This window comes from Saccopteryx leptura, chromosome 3, assembly GCF_036850995.1.
Source record: "Saccopteryx leptura isolate mSacLep1 chromosome 3, mSacLep1_pri_phased_curated, whole genome shotgun sequence".
NCBI classification, from domain to species: Eukaryota; Metazoa; Chordata; class Mammalia; order Chiroptera; family Emballonuridae; genus Saccopteryx; species Saccopteryx leptura.
In genome coordinates, this window is record NC_089505.1 from 66,679,269 (window position 1) to 66,701,728 (window position 22,460).

Below are 22,460 nucleotides of genomic sequence, written 5' to 3' on the forward strand. Positions count from 1 at the left end.
CAAAGTTTGACGTTCAAGGAAAGGAGGTGCCCTATGAGGAGCCACTCAGGTGACCGCCTGGCCACGTCCCTCGCAGGAACGTAGGCGCCTCTTAGCATTGGTGGATCGGTATAAAGCCCCAACTCGGATCAGAGAGTGTCTGATACCACCCTAAGCCATATGAGGATTGCCACAGAACTGCAGGTTGGAGTCCACTCAGACTCTGTGGCTATTCATCGTGGAGCCACAAACTGGAAACTCAGGTGCAGGCACCAGAGCTCCTCGTTCACACACCATTCACCCAGGGGTTTTCAGTGTAGAGACAGAATAACGAAGCAAGAGCAAAGAAAGAGATCTCGGCAGGAGCAAAATCAGAGAGGGACCCTTGAAAATAAAGGTCCTTTCTAGGATAGCTTGCAAAAATAAAGAAAAGCGACAAAACAAGCAGAGGATAAACATACGAGAGAGCAAATCCAAATGTGTCCCGGGAAGCCTGAGTTGAGACTTAACAGTCCCTGCAAATGTCTTCCCTGCGAGCACACTAACTCTCTGCCAATGTCTTGGCCCTGGAGAGCCAGTTGTGTGAGTGTGATCGCATCCGATCCTCAATCACAATAGGTGCAAGACGGCCAGCCACAAGCAAGTTACAAATTGAGCAAATTGCAGATTTGCTCTACTCACCTCCAAAGGCTTTCCTGATGAATCCAAATGGGTGGATGGGCATGCTGATTGTCTGCGGCTGACTGTGGGCCAGACAGGAAAGACCAGCAGGGCCCTGGAATATCTCAGGTGGTGCTTCTCCTGTTGGGTTTCCATCCCCGGCAGTCAGGACGAGGAGGCCAGTTGCCCATGTGTGGCAAAACCAAATGTGTCCAGAGGACACAATCTTGCTGGGGCCTCCAACTGTTATATCTGGACAGTGAGGAAACAAACATTTTGCTACACGATTAAGTAGACAAATTAAGGAGTCTTTATTTTAAAGCCAGTGACCACATGGGAACTATAGTTACCAAATCATATGGTCCCGAATGAACTAAGGGTTTGCTTTTAAATAAGAAGCGGGGGGGGGGGGTGAGCACCTAGCCAAAGCAGTTTTACAGACGTGAAACAGGCTTTCAGTGATCGTTGGAATAATCTAGGGCAGGGGTCTCAAACTCACGGCCCGTGGGCCGCATGCGGCCCGCCGAACAATTTTGTGCGGCCCGCAGACTAATCCACGAAGTTCAAAATATTTTGGATAAAATTAAGTAAGCCTAGGGGCCTACTTGTATTTTTCATTTCTCTAGCATCCTAGCTAGATATTAGCTTAGTTAACAGCAGTTGTGATGCGAACTACAGTTTCTGGTCGTTTTGTGACACTGAGTAAACTGCATGTACGATTGTGCTTGTTGTACTGATTTTTTTTTGTTTTCAACTGCAGTGAGAAAAGTGTTGCGTAACAGTTGCCTTTTGTAGACCTAGTGCGGCCCGCCGAACGGCTGTGATCTTGCTCTGCGGCCCACATGCTGAGTTGAGTTTGAGACCCCTGATCTAGGGAGAGAGTGCTCAGTGAAGCATTTTATAAAAAATAAAAGAATGTGGAATGTGCTCGGTTCTCTTGGCCTTTTACAGAGGTTGTTAAAGGCAGCATCCTGAGGGCTTTCCCAGGATCCCGAGACATCAGGGAACATTTATGGCCTGTACAGAACTAACATTATGGCTTTACACAACTCTTTTTATTTATTCATCTGCAAATCTTGCAAAACTTGTTCTATGGTCAGGGATATGGTGTTTCTACATTTCAAGAGGAGGGGAGATAGACAGGCTTCTGCATGTGCCCCAGCTGGGATCCACCCGGCAACCCCCATCTGGGGCCAATGCATGAATCAGCCAAGCCAGTTTTAGTGCCTGAGGCTGACCCTGGGAACAATGAGCTATCTTCAGCACCCAGGCTAATGCTCGAACCAATCAATTGCCACTGGCTGCAGGAGGGGAAGAGGGAGAGAAAGGGCAAAGGGAAAGAAGCTGATGGTCGCTTCTCCTGTGTGCCCTGACCAGTAATTGAACCCCAGACGTCCATATGCCAGGCCAATGCTCTTTCCACTGAGCCAACAGGCTAGGGCTGCAATTTTCTTTATTAATTGACTTTAGAGAGACAGAGAGAGAGGGAAGCATTCATTTGTTGTTCCACATAGTTGTGTGTACATTGTGGACCAGACATTTTGAAACCTGTGTTTTGACACTGTCATGGGTGCACTGACAGCATGTCACATAACTCTACTGGCAGGGTCTGGGCAGTATCCCATCATCAAATGTTTCTGCAGCAAAACACCTGGGCATTCACACTAAGATAAGCCTACAAATAGCCCCACATTTGTTTGTTGCTTCAGACCAGATTTTATCCCCAAATAAGTTCAATTCAGGTTGCGGTTTGCCACCAACCAGGACAATGGCTGTTTAGGAATCATAGCCCAGGGTAGTAAGCACTGGCTGAGACCGGTGCCCGGCATGTGGCAGGAACCACAGGGGCCTCAGCCCTGATTCATTCCTTTGTGCAGCTTTTCAGTTGTTAGGCTGACTGAAAGCCAGGAGAGGGCGCTCATGAGACCCCAGGACCAAGCCTGGCAGCAGGTCTGGCTACCTGATTCGCAGAGCCCAGTACAAAATGAAAACATGGGGTGCCTGGTTCAAATTTAGTGAGAATTTCTCGATGCCAAGAGTAGAGCATTGAACAAAACATGGGGCCCCTTTGCATTCAGGCCTTGTGTGACACACGGGTTACACACCGTGGAGGTGGCCCTGGGTGGGAGCACCTTAGTCCAGAGCTGGTTTCTCCTCCCCAGTAGCCCAGGCTCCGGTCCTGCTGTGCTCTGGCTTCGGAGGTTGAGTCCTTCTCTGTGTAGGACCCCAGGCAGGACCTGAGACGGGCAGGCAGTGTGATAAGGATTGGGACAGAATTGTCACCAGCCCAGTGAGAAGAGGGGCTCTGGGCAGATTTCATTTGCTTTTTGGAAACCAAAGCAGCGGGCAAGACACTTCTTATACAGATGCTCCTTGACTTACAGTGGGATTCTGTCTGATAAAGTTCAAAATATTGTTAAGTCAAAAATGCATTTAATACACCCACCCTTCCAAACATCACAGCTTAGTCTAACTGACCTTAAATGTGCTCAAAATGCTTACATTAGACTATAGTTGGGCAAAGTCATCTTGCTGCTGCTGCCCAGCGACACGAGAGTATCATACCATGTAATGTAACCCAGGAAATTATGAAAACTGAAAAATTGGAAGTATGGTTTCTACTGAATGCATATTGCTTTTGCACCACTGTAAAGTTGAAAAATTGTAGTTCGGGAACCATCTGTGCACCTCAGTTGAAGGACTGTGATGTCATATTTAGTCCTCATGTGGTAAGAGCAAGCTGACCTCACTGGGATCCCAGGTCGAACGTGCTTCATTCACGGAGGGCCCAAGAGTAGTGGTCTGATTAACAAAGCGAGGAACCCTGAGATATAGGAGAACTGAAGCAGGGCTGATAGGACCCTGACATGTAAGGGAGCAGTGAAAGGAGAGGTGGGGAACTGGGAGGGGGCGAGATGGGAGCCAAATGATGAGCAGAGGAGGCCACACAACTCAGGCTTCTGCAGAGGCTGGGGACTCCTGAGCTGTTGCCGCTGGACTGGCCATGGAGTAGGGGGAGGAGAAAGCGGGTCAGGACATGCTGGGGACCTGGAGTGAGAGAACTGTTCCTGGGAGGCCAGGTGAGAACTGGAGGAAAGAGGGACTCCAAAAGAAGCAAGTCCTGAAGGAGAGATACTCCCATTACAAGGACAGGACACCAAGGCTCGAGCCCAGTCAGAGCCCAGGGGCGTCAGGGCAGGAGCTGGAGCGGCCAGGGTGTGGTTCCAAAGTGCGGGCTCCATAGCCGAGAGCGCTGCGCAGCTCCATGGTCAGAATGACAGACAACAGCTGGTGCTGGCAAGGACACAGCGAAATCGGGACCCCCTCACACTGCTGGTGGGAATGAGATGGCAGCTGCTGTGGAAAACTGTCTGCGGCTCCCGAAACTATCAAACACATTTGTCATATGACCCAGCAATTCCACTCCTAGGAAAACACCTGAGGGAACTGAAGACGTAGATCCACACAGAGATCCCTACATGCATGTTCGTGTGATGAATTGGTAAAACGAGGACTATCCATGCAGCAGAGTATTAGCTGGCTATGAAAGGAAATTAGTGAAGTATTGACTCAGGCTAGAGCCTGGATGAACTGTGAGAAAACAATACTAAGTGAAAGGAGCCAGTCACAGAGAGCAACACACACTGTATGTTTCCATTTATATGGTGCATAGAGAGTAGGTAAACCATGGAGACGGGAGGAGATGGGAGGATGAACAAATCGCAAGGTTTCTTTCTGGGGTGATAAAAATTTTCTAAACACTGTGATGGTTGCAGGGCTCTGTGATAATACTTAAAAACAACATTCAGTTGTACACTTTTTTTTTTGTATTTTTCTGAAGTTGGAAATGGGGAGGCAATCAGACAGACTCCCGCATGCGTGCAACTGGGATCCACCCGGCATGCCCACCAGGGGGCGATGTTCTGCCCATCTGGGGCATTGCTCTGTTACAACCAGAGCCATTCTAGTGCCTGAGGCAGAGGCCACAGAGCCATCCTCAGCGCCCAGGCCAACTTTGCTCCAATGGAGCCTTGGCTGCAGGAGGGGAAGAGAGAGACAGAGAGGAAGGAGAGGGGGAGGGGTGGAGAAGCAGATGGGCACTTCTCCTGTGTGCCCTGGCCTGGAATTGAACCCGGGACTCCTGCACACCAGGCCGATGCTCTACCACTGAGCCAACAGGCCAGGGCAGTTGTACACTTTTAATGAGTGAACTGCATGGTATTTGAATATTATCTCAATAAAGTGATTACCAAAAAATTAGAAATATAAAGGGTTCATCACAGACCTTAATAAGAAAGCAAAAACTATACATCTTGACCTGCCGATGCAGAGAAAATGTTACAGAAGCAGTAAGTGGGAGAGGTGGGTCCTTTAAGTCCCGGTCTCAAAACCATGTTTGATTGGTCAAGGCAGTCACCGGCCTACCCAAGTCCCAGGGGTAAAGGCTCTGTGACTGGCTTGAATCCACCACATCCACTAACAGCAGCAGGAAGCACCTCCTATGGCAGGGGCTCTTTAAAGAGTTTAGGAGGGGTGTCTGACCTGTGGTGGCGCACTGGGTAAAGCGTAGACCTGGAAATGCTGAGGTCGCCAGTTCGAAACCCTGGGCTTGCCTGGTCAAGGCACATATGGGAGTTGATGCTTCCAGCTCCTCCCCCCTTCTCTCTCTGTCTCTCCTCTCTAAAAAAAAAAAAAAAAAGAGTTTAGGAGGGGCTATGGGTAACTTCATTTTACTGAGGAGGAGACTAAGGCCCAGGGAGTTAAATAATGTGCTCAGGGTTGCCCAGCAAGTAGGATGCAGAGCCGACACCTGAACCTGAGCAGTCTGGCCTCAGAATCTGTGCTCTTGACCTCCACTGTGCTGCCTTATTGGAGTGTGAGCTCCTGGGAACAAAGATTCATTAGTCAATCATCTGAAAGTATGTGTTTTTCAGCATTTACAGAGCACTACCTATGTGCTAGGCACTGTCCCCAAAATGGCAAATGCCACCTCCTTTAACCCTCTTGCAAACCTGTGAGGTAGGTCTGTTAGACTGGACCATATGCAAAGGGTTAAGGTCAAATATTGGCACTTCCAAATCGTTCAACTTAATCATCCTTGTTTAACAGGTAAGGAAACTGGAATTCAGAGAAGTAAAGTAACTCTATTAAAGTCACACAGCACTAGTGGTGGGTGAACCTGGGATTCAGACCAGGCCTGAAGCACTCCACCATGGAGGCCACTGGACATGCTGGGATGGGTTGAGTGTGTGGATGAATGAATGAATGACTTGAGTGGGGGGGAGTAATGAGACACCAGAGGATTGTCCAGCCATCCCTCCTGACTTCAGTCCTCTTACCTCCCTGCAGCCATCATGGGATTATGGGCCACTCTCCGTACCTTCTCTACCATCTCCTTCCTCTTTGGTATCTTTGTAGCGTCCACCATCTTCCATGGCCATCAGCGCCTGGCTATAGTGCCCACCCCTGGGCCTCCTCGGGCTGCGTGGTCCTGGTCCCCAAATACCTACCTGGGGAGGGTGTATTCTCCATCAACTCCAAAGGCCGCCTGGGGAACCAGATGGGCGAGTACGCCACCCTGTATGCCCTGGCCAAGATGAACAGGCGGCCGGCCTTCATCCCCGCCGAGATGCACAGCACCCTGGCTCCCATCTTCAGAATCACCCTCCCGGTCTTGCCCGGCGCCACGGCCAGCAGCATCCCGTGGCGGAACTACCACCTGAACGACTGGATGGAGGAGCGGTACCGCCACATCCCCGGGGAGTACGTGCGCCTCACCGGCTACCCCTGCTCCTGGACCTTCTACCACCACCTGCGTGATGAGATCCTCCGTGAGTTCACCCTGCACAGCCACGTGCGGGAGGAGGCCCAGAATTTCCTGCGGGGTCTGCAGGTGAATGAGAGTTGGCTGGGCACGTTCGTGGGCGTCCACGTGCGCCGCGGGGACTACGTCTACGTCATGCCCAACGTGTGGAAGGGCGTGGTGGCCGACCGGGGCTACCTGCTACAGGCCCTGGACTGGTTCCGGGCCCGCTACTGCGCCCCAATTTTCGTGATCACCAGCGACAACATGTCTGGTGCTGGCAGAAGTTCAACAGCTCCCTCAGGGACGTGGTGTTCGCAGGCAGCGGTCTGTGGGGTTCTCCTACCAAGGACTTCTCGCTGCTTACGCAGTGTAACTACACCAGCATCACCGTGGGCACCTTTGGTGTCTGGGCCGCCTACCTTGCAGGAGGAGACGCCGTCTACCTGGCCAACTTCACCCTGCCCAATTCCCTCTTCCACTTGATCTTCAAGCCACAAGCGGCCTTCCTGCCCAAGTGGGTGGGCATCGCTGCTGACCTTGGGCAGGCCAAGATAAACAGCTCCTAGGCCTGCACGTGTCCCTCATGCATTCTCGGGAGCAGGCAATGTATGGGGTGCAGCCCTGGGGCTCAGGATCAGACACCCAAATTTGAATCTAGGCTCCTCTGCTTCTCAGCAGGGTGACCTTGAACAAGTGACTTAATCTCTCTGTGCCTTAGAATGCTACCTATGAAATGAACATAATACAGCCCTGGCTGGGTAGCTCATTTGGTGGGGCGTTGTCCTGAGACACACAGGTTGTGGGTTCGATTCCCGGTCAGGGCACATACAGGAATCAACCAATGAATGCATAAAGAAGTGCAACAGTCGGCCTAGCGTGCAGAGGACCCGGGTTCGATTCCCAGCCAGGGCGCACAGGAGAAGCGCCCATTTGCTTCTCCACCCCTCCGCCGCGCTTTCCTGTCTCTCTCTTCCCCTCCCGCAGCCAAGGCTCCATTGGAGCAAAGATGGCCCAGGCGCTGGGGATGGCTCCTTGGCCTCTGCCTCAGGCACTAGAGTGGCTCTGGTCGCAACATGGCGACGCCCAGGATGGGCAGAGCGTTGCCCCATGGTGGGCGTGCCGGGTGGATCCCGGTCGGGCGCATGCGGGAGTCTGTCTGACTGTCTCTCCCTGTTTCCAGCTTCAGAAAAATGAAGAAAAAAAAAAAAAGAAAGAAAGAAAGAAAAGAAGTGCAACAATAAATTAATGTCTCTCTCTCTCTCTTTCCATCCCTCCCTCCTTCCTTTCCTCTCTCTCTAAAAAAATAAATCAATGAAAAAGTGAGCCTGATACAGAATTTACCTCGCAGCCTCTCCTGAGAACTGAACAAGTTTACCATCTGGAAACACAGTGAGCGCGGCCGCCAACACGCGTGGGGGCAGCAAGCCCTGCACGCTCAGACTGCGGGAGGATGGTGTCAGATCTTTGCTTTCTCCTTTGCAGCCCTGGGAGCACAGAGACCAAAGATTTCCCCCTTGGCTCCTGGGAGAGTTTGGCGATGAAGCCATTCCTGCCTTCAGCTAAAGGGAAGCGGCTGCTATAGGCAGCTAAGAATTCGGGTTTGGGGGTTGATGGGGCCTCCTCACGAAAGAACAGGAGTGGGTGACCTCAAGGAGATGCCCTTGTTGGGGAAGAGAGTCCCCTGCAATGCGTGTGGGGGTGGGAGACCGCACAGTGATGGCAGGCCTCGGGCCTCAACACCAGGCCTCGACCTGCAGCAGCAGACACCCAGAGTCCTCATGTCATAGAAACAGCAGCTGGCTTCAAGGGGCCACAGAGGCCAGACCACAGCCATGTCAGCAGTCACTTTTGTGCAGGTGACCTCCTACCTGGGCACTACCTGTGCCCCCAGGACTTGATGCCATTCTGAGAAACCCCAGTATGAGCAAAAGTTGAATTAAGCAACTTGGTTTCTAGGTGTTCAGTGTATTTTATTTTAAAGTGTGGAGATACCAGTATTTTTATTGGTGTAATTCTTCTTTTGGATATTTTTTAAAAAGCTCAACATAGAGTCATGTATATTTAAAATTTCCACTGATAAATTCAATTGAAAAATGAAACAAAATAAAAAGTTTCCACTGAACATAGGTGCACTAGTTTAAAAAGCATTTAGATCATATCTCTTTCTGTTTTAAAACTTTCCAAGTGTCCTATTTATTTGAATTCCCATTTTGTGCATATTTTTGAGGATGAGCACATTTCCATCTGTGTATTAATAATACTGCATCTCCCCAGAGCCATTTTGGGCCTCAGTCTACTTCCTTGAATCTTTGATGGAGTCATCAGGGTGTGTGACTGATGTTAAAGCAGGGTGCGGGAGTCCCGGGTTCGATTCCCGGCCAGGGCACACAGGAGAAGCGCCCACCTGCTTCTCCACCCCTCCCCCTCTCCTTCCTCTCTGTCTCCCTCTTCTCCTCCCGCAGCCAAGGCTCCATTGGAGCAAAGTTTGCCCGGGCACTGAGGATGGCTCTGTGGCCTCTGCCTCAGGCGCTAGAGTGGCTCTGATTGCGGCAGAGCGAGGCCCCAGATGGGCAGAGCATCGCCCCCTGGTGGGCATGCCGGGTGGATCCCGGACGGGCGCATGTGGGAGTCTGTTTGACTCCCTCCCCATTTCCAACCTCAGAAAAATTTAAAAAAAAAAATCAAATGAAAAAAAAAAGCAGGGGAGGGTTGGTGGGAATGGCAGGGGCACTGGAAAGAGAGGTCCTGTACTAGCTATATATTAACCCCAAATTTAGCTTTAAATAACACCAATACTTTATTATCTCTTATCTGTTCTTTATTATCTCTTATGAGTTTGGAAGTGGCCTGGCTGGGCAATTCTGTTTAGGATGTCCAGTGAGGTTGCTGTCAGGGGCCAGCCGGCCAGGGCTGCAGTCATCTGAAGGCTTGACTGCAGCTGGAGGACCCATTTCCATGGCTGGCAAGTTGGTGCTGGCTCTTGGCTCTCGGTCACATCATCTTGATGTGAGCCTCTGTGGGGCTGCTTGAGTGTCCTCACAATATGGTGGCTGGGTTTCCCCAGAGAGAGAACTCCAAGAGGCCAAGGTGAAAACTGCAGTGCTTCTTTTGTAACCGAGCCTCACCTAGTCACACACTATCACTTCTGTCATATGCTACTGATCACACAGAGCAGCCCTGACTCTGTGTGGGAGGGGACTATGCAAGGGTATGAAGACCAGAAGGTGAAGACCATTGAGGGCTGTCTTGGAGCCTGGCTTAATAGCTTGCTTGGGCTGCTGTAACAAAGTATCATGGATAGGAGGGCTTAAAGCACAGAAATTGCTGTCTCGCTATTCTGGAGGCTGCAAGTTCAAGATCAAGGTGTCAGCAGGGTTGGTTCCTTCTGAGGGTCATGAGGGAGGCTGTGCTCCAGGCCTCTGTCCTTGGCTTACAGATGGCCACATTGTCCCTATGTCTTCATGTCTTCCCCCACACATGTCTGTGTCCTGATTTCCTCTTCTTATAAGAACACCAGTCATAATAGATTAAATCCCACCTAAGGACCTCAATTTAACTTAGTTACACCTATACAAATTCTGTCTCCAAATGTGGTCACATCTTGAGGTACTCAGAGTTAGGACACCATTCAACCCATAGCCTGGCTGCCCCAGGCTCCCAGCCTCTATTCCCAGCCCTCCCCAAAGAGTCCTGATCCGCTCCACTCCCCCTCCCTTCGCTCTCCATGCCCTCAGCCCCAGCCCCTCTTCCCCCGGATAAGAGACCTTAGCCAGGATCTTCCTTCAACTGATCCCTTTTGGAGAGAGATGCAAATCAGAAGGACAGCAGAACTTCAGTCCTGACCCTAGCCCTCTGTCAAGTTCAAATGCGACAACATCAGCACACAGAAGTGGATAGCAATGTATCTCACACTTCAATAAAATATTTTGCCATGTTCCTTCCTGTCACTCCTCCAACTCTCTTTTTCAACTTTTCCTGGCCCTGCTCTGTGCCCTGGCAGACTGACAGTCTGCTGTGGACAGAATGTGCCGCCACCCCCCCCCCTCCATTAATTGGTTGGAGCCCTAACCCCCAGAGTGATGGCACTCACTTGGAAGTGGGGCATTTGTTAGGTGGAGTCCTCATTAGTGATTAATGTCCTTATAAAACAGACACGAGAGATGATTTCTCTTTCTTCGGTCAGTCTGCAAACAAGGAAGTGGTTTCTGCACCAGGGAGCAAGTCTGCAGGCACCTTGACCTTGGACTGCTCAGTATTCAGAACTGGAAGGAATACATTTCTCTTGTGGAAGCCTCCCAGTCTGTGGTTTTTTATTATAGCAGCATGAACTGACTAGGCAAGCATCTGAGGACTCCCTCACCCTCTGCCTTCCTGGTGGCTGGTGCTGGGGTGGGGGACAGTCATAGCCCAGAAGTCAGAGGAGGAAGGGGTGAAGCTGGGATAGTTATTCTCCCAGATCCGTCCTTGTGACTTCTCTCACCAACTTCCCTACAGCCTGCCCACACCTTTGCAAATCATCCTGTCAAATTCCTCTCCTGTTGCCACCTATGAGTGTCCCATCTCTTGCTGGAACCCTGAGCAGTGCCACCAGGATTTGGGTATTATACAGAAGAAATTCCCACATTGGCACTTTCTTTGACTGAAATCACCGGCTGAATCTTTTGCCAGCTGAGTGGAATGAGGGCTGGTCTCAAAGTCAAGTTGTTTCATAGAAAATAATGATATTCATAGAAAATGTGATATTTCTTGTAGGTTTCGGGGACAAAGATGCAACCACGGAGCTACAACAAACACCAGTTCCCAGAACTGCTGGGCTGAGCTCAAGTTTCTTACACGTCTTTTCTTGAGCATCGTGGGGGTGACGGACATGCTGGGGGACAACCAGAAGCCCTTTCCTCACGGCCATTCCCTGTTGTCTCCCCCAGGAGGTCTCCACCCAGAAGGGACCCTGCTGGTGGTCAGAGTGCTCACTGGCTAGCTCTTGGGAGCTGGGTGCAGTCGTGTGACGTCCCATAGTCAGTTCTGCTTCATCTAAACCCTAAGGGGACCCAGCCCCGCCCTCATGCTTGAATTGCCTTATTCAGAGTGGAAGTTCACATTCTTCGAAGCAGAAGCAGACCAGCCACCACCAACAAATTGCACCAGTTCATTCCAAAAATTTTCAGTGAGCTGACTGGGTTTGCAAGTACAAAGTAGAAGATGGCGAGCCCTTTAAAGACCACCCCCCCCAACCTGCTCCTTGCCAGTTGAAACAAAAGGAAGCCCAGATGGAACTACTGACTGTCCCCAAAGACAGAGCTTTCCTGGCCTGGTGCTCCAAACAGTATCGGGCACACAGTATGCATTTGTTATGGGTCAAATTATATCCCCTAAAAAAGATGTGTTGAAATTCTGTCCACCCCCAGAACCTCAGGATGTGATGTTACTAAGGAATAGAGTCTTTACAGAGGTAAATAGTAAAGATGAGGTCACACCGGAGTAGAATAGGCTCTTACTCAAACATAGTGGTGACACAGGGACACACAAGAACGCCATCTGATGACAGAGGCAGGGCTTGACTTTCAGCCTTCAGAACACTGAGAGAATGATTTTCTATTATTTTAAGCCCCCAGTTTGTTTTATGTTGTAATAGCAACCCTGGAAATGAACAGTGTGTGAGGCATATTTACCGACGGGGTTGAGCAGTTGCTGAGTTGCTGTGAAGTTCCCGGTTCAGTGCACAAACGGACTGGAGACAACAGTTTTCCGGCTGCCTTGGCCCCAGGCCTGTGTTCCTGGTCAGACCGTGGAACCCAGTAACCATTCATTCAGAAGAGTGCACAGTGGCTGAGTCAAGCAGGGTGTGACCTGGTTGAACAAGTGTGGCGCAGGTGTGACCTGACACAGCAACATCTCTGCTTCCAATTTATAGTCACTCAAAGCTCAGAGCCCATTTAGATCACGTGAGAGTTTTCTTTCTAGAAGAAACTCAGGCCTGTTGACTGAATGGCTAGACCTGAATTGAACCAACCTAACTAGAGATCCGGGCCCCTTGGGTCACCCCCAGTTGTTGAGCCCACCCAGACATAGATCTTGGGTGGTACCACCCCTTCAGCCCCCTTGGACTTGAATGACAGGAGTCAGAGAGGCTGGGTTCCTGAATAAGGTTAACTTCACAGCTCAGCTGATAACTCAGGAGATTGTGCCTTATCACCTACAGGTTCCAGGTAAGGCCTCTTTCCTCACTAAGCACATGGAATGTGTGCCACGTGGTACCTCAGGGCGAACACAACACTTTGTGGCTCAGTGACGCTCGAGACAAGGCCGCCGATTTTATGCTCCCACATTCATTTGCTGTGTGATCACGGCAAAGTGACCTCACCTCTCTGGGGATTGAAACAATGCTCAGCCAAAGAGCCACACATCCTAGGAAATGTCCAGAAAAGGCCAATCTTTAGAGACAGAAAGCAGATTAGATTGGTGATAGCCTCGGGCTGGGAGGTAGAGAGTTGAGAGGAAACAGGGAGTGACTCTTTCACCAGATATGGGGCTTCTTCAGGGGTAATGAAAATGTTCTGAAATTGATGGTGGCTATGGGTGCACAACTCAACACCCATTCTGTTTTGTAAGCCACTGATCTATAGGCCACTAAAAACCAATGAATTGTGTATTTAAGTGGGTGAATTTTATAGTATGTGTATAATACCTTGTTGATTGAAAAATAATATCAACTACATGTTTCATCACCAAGAAGGATTTATTCAGAAAAAATAAAAGGGTTGCAACCCAGTGCATGCAGACATGGTGAGCCACGTGTATACTCCGGCTTAGGTGCCAAGATGGAGGGTGATTTACAGAAGGCAAAAAAGGAATATAAGAGAAGAGGAAGGGCCCTGGCCGGTTGGCTCAGTGGTAGAGCGTCGGCCTGGCGTGCAGAAGTCCCAGGTTCGATTCCCGGCCAGGGCACACAGGAGAAGCGCCCATCTGCTTCTCCACCCTTCCCCCTCTCCCTCCTCTCTGTCTCTCTCTTCCCCTCCTGCAGCCGAGGCTCCATTGGAGCAAAGATGGCCCGGGCGCTGGGGATGGCTCCTTGGCCTCTGCCCCAGGCGCTAGAGTGGCTCTGGTCGAGACAGAGCGACACCCCGGAGGGGCAGAGCATCGCCCCCTGGTGGGCAGAGCATCGCCCCTGGTGGGCAGAGCATCGCCCCTGGTGGGTGTGCCGGGTGGATCCCGGTCGGGCGCATGCAGGAGTCTGTCTGTCTCTCCCCGTTTCCAGCTTCAGGAAAAAAAAAGAAAAGAAAAGAGAAGAGGAAGGTAGAACCATAAAGCTTTGTTAAAAACAGAGTTCTTCTTGCCCTGGCCGGTTGGCTCAGCGGTAGAGCGTTGGCCTGGCCTGCCGGGGACCCGGGTTCGATTCCCGGCCAGGGCACATAGGAGAAGCGCCCATTTACTTCTCCACCCCCCCCCTCCTTCCTCTCTGTCTCTCTCTTCCCCTCCTGCAGCCAAGGCTCCATTGGAGCAAAGATGGCCCGGGCGCTGGGGATGGCTCCTTGGCCTCTGCCCCATGCGCTAGAGTGGCTCTGGTTGCAGCAGAGCGACACCCTGGAGGGGCAGAGCATCGCCCCCTGGTGGGCAGAGCTTTGCCCCTGGTGGGCGTGACGGTGGATCCCGGTCGGGCGCATGCGGGAGTCTGTCTGACTGTCTCTCCCCGTTTCCAGCTTCAGAAAGATACAAAAAAAAAACCAAAAAAAAAAAAAAACCCACAGAGTTCTTGTAGGCATTTTCGTGATAACTTAAGAGTTCAAGAACTTCTATAAATCCTTGCTCCTCCCATATACCCTGCTGACTGATTATGTTTGCTTAAAAAGATTATGTTATATTTAAAAAGAATAACCAGGCCCTGGCTGGTTGGCTCAGTGGTGGAGCGTCGGCCTGGTGTGTGGAAGTCCCAGGTTCGATTCCCGGCCAGGGCACACAGGAGAAGCGCCATCTGCTTCTCCACCCCTCCCCCTCTCCTTCCTCTCTGTCTCTCTCTTCCCCTCCCGCAGCCAAGGCTCCATTGGAGCAAAGTTGGCCCGGGCGCTGAGGATGGCTCCATGGCCTCTGCTTCAGGCGCTAGACTGGCTCTGGTCGCAACAGAGCGACGCCCTGGATGGGCAGAGCATCGCCCCCTGGTGGGCATGCCGGGTGGATCCCAGTCGGGCGCATGTGGGAGTCTGTCTGATTGCCTCCCCGTTTCCAGCTTCAGAAAATAAAAAGAGCCTGACCTGTGGTGGCGCAGTGGATAAAGTGTCAACCTGGAAATGCTGAGGTCGCTGGTTCGAGACCCTGGGCTTGCCTGGTCAAGGCACATATGGGAGTTGATGCTTCCAGCTCCTCCCCCCCTTCTCTCTCTCTGTCTCTCCCTCTCCTCTCGAAAATGAATAAATAAATAAAAATTAAAAAAAAAAAAAAAAAAAAAAAAAAAAGAAAATAAAAAGAATAACCAGCATCTGGCTCATAGACACGTAGTAAGTGTTGGCTATCACCACGCACAGAGCAAAGGGTGCTGTTATGTGTGAGCTCTGAGGTAGGGACAAGTGGATTTTCACTTTTGTGTGAGGGTGTGGTGGTGGTGGTTAAAATAAAAAAAAAAGAGACAGCTTTGAGACCCTCAGGGAAGTTATAATTTGGGCTGCATATTATATGATATTCAGAGATCACTGTTAATGGTTAGCTCTAGTAACAGCATAATGTTTGTTATACTTTTTTATTTTTAAAGAGGTAAAGAGAGAGAGAGAGAGACAGGAACATTGAGCTGCTACTGTATGTGCCCTGACCAGGGAATTGAACCTGCAACCTCTGTGCTCTGGGATGATGCTCCAACCAACCAAGCTATACATCCAAGGTTTAATTTACTTTTTAATTAATTAATTAATTATTCTTTTTCAAGTGAGAAGAGGGGACATAGAGGGAGAGATTCCCACATGAACCCCAATTGGGATCCACTTGGCAATCCTGGTCTGGGGCCAATGCTTTACCCATCTGGGGCCATGTGCACAACCAAACTATTTTTAGCACCTGACGCAGAGGCTCCACAGAGCCATCCTCAGTTCTCAGGGTCAATGCACTCAAACCAATTGAGCCATGGCTGTGGGAGGAAAAGAGAGAGAGAGAGAGAGAGAGAGAAGGAAGAAAGGGAGGGATGAAGAAACATGTTTTTTCCTGTGTGCCCTGACCAGGAATTGAACCTGGGACATCCACATGCCAGGGCGATGATCTACCACTGAGCCAATGGCCAGGGCTTTAAAATTTATTGATTCAGTTTTAGAAAGACAGAGAGAGGAAGGGGGTTAGGGGGAAGGGAAGCACTCATTTGTTGTTCCACTCAATCTGCACTCATTGATTGCTTCCTGTGTGTGTCCTGACCAGAGATCGAACCCGCAACCTTGTTGTTTCAGGATGACACTCTTTTTATTTTTAATGATTGATTGATTGATTTTAGCGAGAGAGGCAGGGAGAGTGAGAGAGAAAGACAGGAACATCGAGCTGCTCCTGTATGTACCCTAACCTGGGATTGAACTAGCAACCTCTGTGCCTCAGGGTGATGCTCTAACCAACCAAGCTCTAACCTTCCTCACATTGGCAACATCCATGAGCCTCTGCTGTGGCCACAGGGAGAATCCATCCACCTTCCCACACATGGTCCCAGGCCCCTTTCCCCGCCGTGGTGATAAGCAAAACATGTCCTGGGCTCAGATACTTATAAACAAACTTTTCACCTATAGGCTTGTCTGGCAAAATATTCAAAAGTCATGGTGATACAGGACAATTCTTTTCTTTTTTTAAAATTGATTTTAGAGTAGGAGGAAGGAGGAAAGGGGGGGGGGGACATTAATCTGTTCTTGTATGTGCCCTGACAGGGTATTGAACCTGCTACCTTGGTGTATCAGGATGATGCTCTAACCAACTGAGCTGTCTGGTCAGGGCAGAACAATTCTTTATTAGGTAACTTCTGGAATCCCTACCCTGGTCATGAAATGAGGTGGTAAGTAGCATCTATGTACTCCACCTACATGTACACTATCAGTACATCCTTGGAGCCTGGTGGGCTGTTACCAGATTCACCTACATTTTAAGGACATCATCTTAGGACATGGACTTCTGAAAATCCCCTCATTCATTCATTCATTCAACAAATATGTACAGAGCACCTACTATCTACCAGGAATGTCCTAGGCAGTGGGGACACAGAAGGAGCAAGTCAGACATGCTTCCTGCTCTCAGAACTATCATCATAGAGAGAGGTGTTTCAGTTAGCTCAGGGATCCCCAAACTACGGCCCGCAGGCCGCATGCGGCCCCCCGAGGCCATTTATCCGGCCCCGCTGCACTTCTGGAAGGGGCACCTCTTTCATTGGTGGTCAGTGAGATGAGCATAGTTCCCATTGAAATACTGGTCAGTTTGTTGATTTAAATTTACTTGTTCTTTATTTTAAATATTGTATTTGTTCCCGTTTTGGTTTTTTACTTTAAAATAAGATATGTGCAGTGTACGTAGGGATTTGTTCATAGTTTTTTTTATAGTCCGGCCCTCCAACAGTCTGAGGGACAGTGAACTGGCCCCCTGTGTAAAAAGTTTGGGGACCCCTGAGTTAGCTGATGCTGTGTAACAAGCCACTACAAAACAGAATAGTTTCAAATGCAGAATTTTTTCTTTCTCACAGTTAATATGGATTGGCTGGGTGATTTTTCTTTCCACGTGGTGTCATCCAAGGTGTCTCATGCAGCTGCTTTTAGCAGGCAGCTTGGTTGGGACACTTTGTTGTTGTATTCAGGGTCTCATGAAGAGGAGCCGCAAAGGAATGAGGCAGCAACAATACTGCAAGTGGAGGACCCCAATCTCTCCAGGATTGAGGTGCCTTGGAGAGATCAGCTATCCAATTTATTAAGCAGAAACATGACATCATGTGTGAGAAACTAACAAGCAGAATACACCAATTTTATTTAGTTTTGCAAAACTGAGTAGATTGCTCTTGCCCTTTCTGAGACATAACACCACACCATCTGCTGTCTGATTCCTGACCTGCAGAAAGCTCCAGCAGGGCCAAGCATCCACATCCTTGGGCCTTCCCCGGACACGACTGCCTTCAGTCATGTATCTTGGTCTCAACCTTCACTTCCTCAGGACAGGAACAGAAAGTCACTTGGTGCTTTGGCTTTCCTCCAACAACACTTCATGTGGCCCCTCTCCCGCAGGGTAGGCTGCACTTCCTTGGAGTGTGGCAGCTGGAGTCCCAGAAAACGGGTATCAGTGTTCAGGAATATGTGGGAAGTGTTCGTGCAGCACCTAGCTTATGATCAGTACCCATTATGGGGGCTTCAGAGTCACTGTCCTTGGTTACTAATGAATGTCTACCTCTCCCACGGGGACCTTCTGAAGCAGGCACTGGCTATCTCACTGGTGGGGGAAGGTCAGTCTCTCACCCAGGGCCCCTCAGCTTACATGCGGTACAGCCAGGATTCGAACCTGGGCCCACCACTCCCAGCATGCCCCTCTACTGTACTGCTGCTGACCTCTCTGCAGCTAACTCCACAAAGGGAACAGCTACTGTTAAGCCTAATCCGGAGGGACCCGAAACATTGAAGACACGAACAAGGTCCGTCGATTACACACCAAAGCTTTATTGTCTAGCTTGGCCAAGCGGCGGCAACTCCGACAGAAATCTAAGGGAGAGCACGCTGGCCCTTTGTTCTACTTAGTTTTTATAGTTTTGTAAGTGGGAAGTACAGAAGCAAAAATTGTAATTAGGAGCCCTTTACCACTATTGGTTATAGTCATATGTCCTTTATTATGATAGGACCATGTTCAATTTGCAAGCCATATATCATTTTGGAGAAAACAAAATTTACAAGCCAACACAATGGTAAAAAAGGTGTCTCTTTACATATTAAAAGGCATTCCTATATTTTCTAGTGTTTATCCGCCATCTCTCTGTCCAGAGTCACATGTGTTAACCACACGCATTTACATAGGAGAGGTAGTTTTCGTGGGGACAAATGCCCACAAATGGCTCATTACTATAAGAAAAGGTTTATTTTGGCTTTTCTCTTCCTGCACCTGGCTAGCCATTCACCCCTTTCCCCACAGGTGTGGTGGAATGTCTGGGGATCCATGTTTTCCTCCCCTTTGCATTTACAATACAATGCCAAGGGCCATCCTGGTTATGTCAATCACACAGTACAGAGATTATTTCTCACAATTTCTCTGCACACCTTAACCCAAATTAATAAAATGTTCTTCAAGCCTCTTAAAATATTAATATTAATTCTGTAGTTTTTGGTACCTTACAACACCTGCAGGTGAAGTGGTGTAATGGCTCCTCAGGGCTCCTCACTACCTTCAAATTTGCTAAGAAGGGATTGGGCAAGGAGCCAGGAGGAGCATTTAGGAGCAAGGGTTCATGAGGCAGGACATGCTGGGTTCAAATCCCAGCTCTGCCCACCTCTGTGGTGGGCCCCGGGGGAGTGGTGTGTATCTCCTCTGGCTCACTTTCTTCATCCATAAAAGGGAAAGGGTCACAAGGGCATGCTGTCTGCAGGCATTGGGTACCAGGCCTGTTCCACGCACTCATTTAACGTGCACCTTTCAGCATTTATTCTCAGCAGAGTGACTCCAAGAAGCAGGACGTGTTGCTTTTAAAAACACTGGCCGCACTCCTGTCCCTCTCAGCATTCGTCATAGCAGCTGAAAGATGGAAGCAACCCAAGTGCCAGTCAATGGATGAAGGAGAAACAACATTTCGTGTGGACAGACAATGGGATATTCTTCAGCTGTAAAAAGGGAGGAAACCCTGACACACACTACAACGTGGAGGGACAGTGAGGACATTATGCTGACTGAAATGAGCCTGACCCAAAGGGCAAATACTGTGTGATTCCACTTACCTGAGATACTTAAAATACTAGTCACAATCACAGAGACTTAAAGTAGAATGTTGGATGCCAGGGGCTGGGGAGAGGGGAAATGGTGAGTTGCTGTTTAAGGGTCAGAGTTTTTTTGGGGGGGTTATTGTTGTTTTGTTTGTTTGTTTGTTTGTTTTAAGTGACAGGAGGGGCAATAGAGAGATAGACTCCCACATGGGCCTGACCAGGATCCACCCAGCAATCCCTGTCTGGGGCAGATGCTTGAACCAGTCGAGTCACTGGCTGCGGGAGGAGAAGAGGGAGAGAAGGGGTAGAGGGAGAAGAAAAGCAGATGGTTGCTTCTCTTATGTGCCTTGACTGGGAACAAACCTCGGATGTCCATATGCTGGGCCAATGCTCTATACACCGAGCCAACCAGCCAGGGCATTTTCTTTTTATTTTAGAGAGAAAGGAAGAAAGGAAGGAGGGAGAGAGAGAGAGAGAGAGAGAAAGAGAGAGAGAGAGAGAGATCTGTTGTTCTACTTATTTATACATTCATTGGTTGATTCTTATATGTGCTCTGACCAGGGATTGAACATTCATCCTCAGCATATTGGGATGATGCTCTAACCAACTGAGCTATCTGGCAAAGGCTATATGGGTCAGAGTTTTAATTTTCCAAAATGAAAGTGTCCTGGAGATTGTTTGCACAACACTCTAAATATACTTAACACTCAGCCCTGGAAGGGTAGCTCAGTTGGTTGGAGCCAAGGTTGTGGGTTTGATACCTGGTCAGGACACATATAGGAATCAATCAGCGCCTGACCTGTGGTGGCACAGTGGCTAAAACATTGGCCTGGAACACTGAGGTCGTCAGTTTGAAACCCTGAGCTTGCTGTGTCAAGGCACATAGTGAGAAGCAACAATGAATTAATGCTTCCCACTCCCCCCCACCCCGCCTTTCTCTCTCTAAAACCAATCAATAAAATCTTAAAACTAAAAAGAATCAACCAATGAATGCATAAATAAGTGGAACAACAAATTGATTTTCTCTCTCTGCCCTTCCTCTCTCTCTTTCTAAATCAACTTTAAAAAAGAATTTAAAAAAATAAATATATTTAATGCTACTGAACTGCACACTTAAAAATGGTTAAAATGGCAAATTTTGTTTTATATGTATTTGACCACAATATTTTAGAAAAAGACATTTTTTGGGTTTTTTTAAAAGTTTTATTTATTGATTTTTAAGAAGAGAAGAGAGGAAGAGAGAAACAGACAGATAGAAAGGTGGGAGGAACAGGAAGTATCAACTTATAGTAGCTGTTTCCTGTATGTGCTTTGACCTGGCAAGCCTAGAGTTTCAGGCCAGTGACCTCATTGTTTCAGGTCGACACTTTATCCACTGTGCCACCACAGGTCAGGCAGAAAAAGACTTTGGGTTTAGGGTTCAAATCCCAGCCCTGCCAGTGTCAGGCTCTCAAAGGTCACCAGCTTGAGCTCAAAGGTCGCTGGCTTGAGCAAGGGGATACTTGCTTCGCTTGAGCCTGAGCTCAGAGCCCTGGTCAAGGCATGTAGGAGAAGCAATCAATGCACAACTGAAGTGAAAGCAACTACATGTATTAGTTGTTGCTTCTTTCTTTCTCTCTCTTCCTCCCTTCCTCTCTTGAAAAAGAAAAAGCCCTGGCCAGTTGGCTCAGTGGTAGAGCATCGGCCCAGTGTGTGAATGTCCCAGGTTTAATTCCAAGTCACAGGAGAAGCAACCATCTGCTTCTCCCTCCTCCCCTTCCTTTCCCATAACCATGGCTCGATTGGTTCTAGCACATTGGCCCTGAGCACTGAAAATGGCTCCGCGAAGCTTCGCCTCAGGTGCTAGGGATAGCTTGGTTGCAAATATGGCCCCAGATGGGCAGAGCATTGGCCCCAGATGGGGGTTGCTGGGTAGATCCTGATCAGGGCACATGTGGGAGTCTGTCTCTCTATTTCACCAACTCTTATTTAGAAAAGAGGAAAAAGAAAAAGAAAGGAAAGAAAGGAGGGAGGGAAGGACTCTCTCATGGAGGGTATAGGGACTATAATGAAGAGAGAGTGACAGAGATATCAATCTCCATCCCCCAGTCACCCTACTTGACTTGGACCTATCTCCAGGGGCCTAGATGAGGAGCAACTACTGTCCGCTCCAATGAGAAGCAGCAAAGACTAAGGCAGACTCCAAGCAGTGCTATGCTGGAGTCAGGACATCCCTTCCTTGAGGTTATTTATATCTACGGTGTCTGTTTGAAGGAATATTCTGTGTTTAGCTATGCGTCTCTTCCTAATGCTGCCATCAGCGATGTCATGTTGGTTGTTTAAAATTGACCACAATGGGAGCAGTCACACCAGGGAAATTGGTAGCCCAACCAGAGTTGTCTTTTTTCTCACACAGCTGGTTGTTAAGAGTTTGCCAGCTGCCCCTGGTCTTGAAACAGGAGAGCAAAAGGTTGGACAGCAGTCCTCAATTTGGGAGTACTGTCCCCAGGGACATTTGGAAAATCTGGGGTGTGGGGGGACATTTTTAGGTGTCATAGTAGTTGTCTGTGAAGCCATCACCGCCTTTCAAGACTGAGGGCCAAGGCTATTAAGAGATACACCATGAAGAATCATCCTACATCCCCATGACTTTTAAATATTCATTCTGTCTGACATTCTTACAGGCAAAAAAATCTGCTTAAACGTCTGTGAGACCAGCATCTGCTTTGCGTATGTTCTAAGGTTCCTTGTTTTTTTTTTTTCCCATGTCACTGAATGCTTGGGGAAACCAGGTTGTTTGTCCTGCAGACTGTCCCACATTCTGGACTTGGCTGATTGCATCCTCATGGTGTCAATTCCCAGGCAACTTTATCCTCCTGTTTTCTGAAAACTGGAGATTACAGAGAGAGGCTTGATTGGATTCAGGCTCTGGGGGTTGGGGGCCCAGAAGGGGTGAAAGGGTTTAGAGATGCATAGGTGATGCCGGGAACCTTCCGTCACCTCACTCAGGGACCCACAGGGGCTGCTTGTCCCTCCTCCAAAGTAAGATTGTTGGGGCTCTGGCGGTGCCCACAGGATGCCCCCAGTAAAATTCCTCGTCAATTCTGCACCTGATTTTGGCAGCGGTAGACAAGAATCGCCCGGAC

The 22,460-nt window shown here is 49.2% G+C and overlaps 1 protein-coding gene across 1 annotated transcript in view; it reads left to right on the forward strand.

The window, feature by feature from the left end:
* LOC136399096 (galactoside 2-alpha-L-fucosyltransferase SEC1-like) overlaps positions 1 to 7,304 on the forward strand; it is a 20,815-nt gene extending 13,511 nt beyond the window's left edge. Inside the window, 3 exon segments of the mRNA XM_066373923.1 lie at positions 5,989 to 6,099; positions 6,102 to 6,710; positions 6,713 to 7,304. Of these exon segments, the coding sequence (XP_066230020.1) occupies positions 5,994 to 6,099; positions 6,102 to 6,710; positions 6,713 to 7,011 (1,014 nt within the window). The 5' untranslated portion in view covers positions 5,989 to 5,993 and the 3' untranslated portion in view covers positions 7,012 to 7,304.
* Positions 7,305 to 22,460: the final 15,156 nt, after the last annotated feature.